Below are 2,402 nucleotides of genomic sequence, written 5' to 3'. Positions count from 1 at the left end.
ATTTGAACTTGGCTCTTATAGAATTCTTAACACTGAATGGGAATTTATAATATTGATGTCCTTTTCCAACGTTTTCTACCAAAAAGTGCATTTTTAAAAGATTTAATTTATTTATTGGACAAACAGAGATCACAAGTAGGCAGAGAGGGAGGCAGAGAGAGGGTGGTCGTGATGCAGGCTCCTGGCCAAACTGAAATCCCAATGGGGGGCTCAATCCCAGGAATCCGGGATCATGACCTGAGCCAAAGGCAGAGGCTTTAACCCAATGAGCTGCCCAGGGGCCTGATAAATGCATTTTTAAAATAAACAAAAACAAAAACAAAAGAATACTGCATATTTTCAAAGTGCCATCTAAATGAAGTGATCTACAATCAATGCAATCATTGTTTTTAACTTGTAAAGAATTGAACCTGAGTCTGGAGCTAACTATATACTCAGAGGACATGCAAATAGGGTCTTTCCTCCACTGAATAAAACAGCCCAGCCCGGAACATGCAGCTGGGAGAGGAGCCCCAGCCCTGGGATTGCCAGGTGTCCACATTCCCTGATCAGAACAGAACACAGAGAACTCACTATGGAATTTCTGCTTGGCTGGGTTTTCCTTGTTGCTCTTTTAAAAGGTAATTTCTGGAGAACAAGAGACATTGAGGATGTGAGTGGATATGAGTGAGAGAAACCATGGGTGTGTGACGGATTCCTGACTAGGATGTCTTGTGTCTGCAGGCGTCCAGTGTGAAGGGCAGCTGGTGGAGTCTGGGGGAGACCTGGTGAAGCCTGGGGGTTCCCTGAGACTCTCCTGTGCAGCCTCTGGATTCACCTTCAGTAGCTATGACATGAGCTGGGTCCGCCAGGCTCCAGGGAAGGGGCTGCAGTGGGTCACATGGATTAGGAATGATGGAAGTAGCATATACTACACAGACTCTGTGAAGGGCCGATTCACCATCTCCAGAGACAATGGCAAGAACACGCTGTATCTGCAGATGGACAGCCTGAGACCCGAGGACACGGCCGTGTATTACTGTGCGAGAGACACAGTGAGGGGACATCAGTGTAAGCCCAGACACAAACCTCAAACTACAAGGGTATAAGACCAGCAGTGGGTGCACACTCCTCACCAATTCTGTCTTTAAGCCCCAGGAGCAGGTGCAGATGGAGTCTATGGCATATTTCCTGTCAGGGTCTGGGGTTTCCTCTCCATAGAACAGTTTTCCCAGGGGAGCCTCCTTGACGTTATTCTGTGCTTACCTATTCACTCCCTGAATTAGAATCTTAGTTGTAACAGGAAGAAAAATATAATAACATGCAAAAAAAAAAAATCAGTTACATTAGTTTCCTCCTGTCCTTAAATACTAATAAATTACAAATATCGTGATGCAGGTCAAGAAAACCTTTATAAGAATCTCATTGGCACTCACTGTGGATCACATGAAACTCCAGTGCAGCCAGAAGATCACACACACACATGTGCACGCATGTGCACGCACACACACACACACACACACACAGGTATAAAACCTCCACTGAAAAAATAAAATTAAATTGAAGAAAAGAGTAGAAAACCTTTATCACCATCCTGTAACTTCTCTACAGCAAACCTGGTCCTAGGACAGAAATACACAGCATACAGGAGCACCTCAAGAGGAAAGAAGAATCTCAAATAAACAACCTAACATTATACCTAAAGATGATTGAGAAAGAGCAACAGCTGAATCCTAAATATAACAGAAGGAAGGAAATAGCAAGATTAGAGCACAAAGAGATTATATAGAAACTAAGAAACACAGAACAGATCAAAGAAACCAGGAGCTGCATATGTTTTTTCTAATTCAATTAGCCAAGGTATATTACATCATTGACTTTTGATATAATACTCAATGCTCCATCTGTTCAGTATAAAACCCTGTGCTCATCACATCACGTGATACTTTTGGAAAAAAAAAAACACAATACACCTGAGAATCCTCTACCTCAGTTTCTCAAAATGAAAGAGAAGGGGCCCAAATAAATAACTAAGAAGTCTATTTGGTCCAGTGTGTCAAAGCCCTTATTTCCTTGGTGCATAAACAATGAATTCTGGAACACCGAAAAAAAATTTTTAAAACATGAAAAAAAGTCTATATTCTCTTTTAATGTTCACTTAGCTAACATATAGGACATCATCAGTTTTTGATGTAGTGTTCAAGGATTCATTAGTTGTGTATAACACCCAGTGCTCATCACATCACCTGTCCCCCTTAATCCCCATCACCTGGTTACCCCATTCCCCACCACCCTCACTTCCGTAACCCTTGTTTCACAGAATCCAGAGTCTCTCATGGTTTGTCTCCCTCTCTGATTTCTTTTCTTTTCTTTTCTTTTCTTTTCTTTTCTTTTCTTTTCTTTTCTTTTCTTTTCTTTTCTTT

General features: G+C 41.7%; 1 gene segment (V, D, J or C); it reads left to right on the top strand.

Moving 5' to 3' along the window:
- Positions 1-527: 527 nt before the first annotated feature.
- On the top strand, positions 528-1,088 carry LOC116862296. The segment is given in 2 exon segments: positions 528-620; positions 724-1,088. Coding segments are annotated over 2 exon segments (411 nt in total).
- Positions 1,089-2,402: the final 1,314 nt, after the last annotated feature.

This window comes from Lontra canadensis, unplaced genomic scaffold (assembly GCF_010015895.1).
Source record: "Lontra canadensis isolate GAN:19392208 unplaced genomic scaffold, GSC_riverotter_1.0 scaffold231, whole genome shotgun sequence".
In the NCBI taxonomy this organism is placed as follows: Eukaryota; Metazoa; Chordata; class Mammalia; order Carnivora; family Mustelidae; genus Lontra; species Lontra canadensis.
Note: the sequence above shows the minus strand (reverse complement) of the source record. Positions and strands in the feature narration are given on the sequence as shown.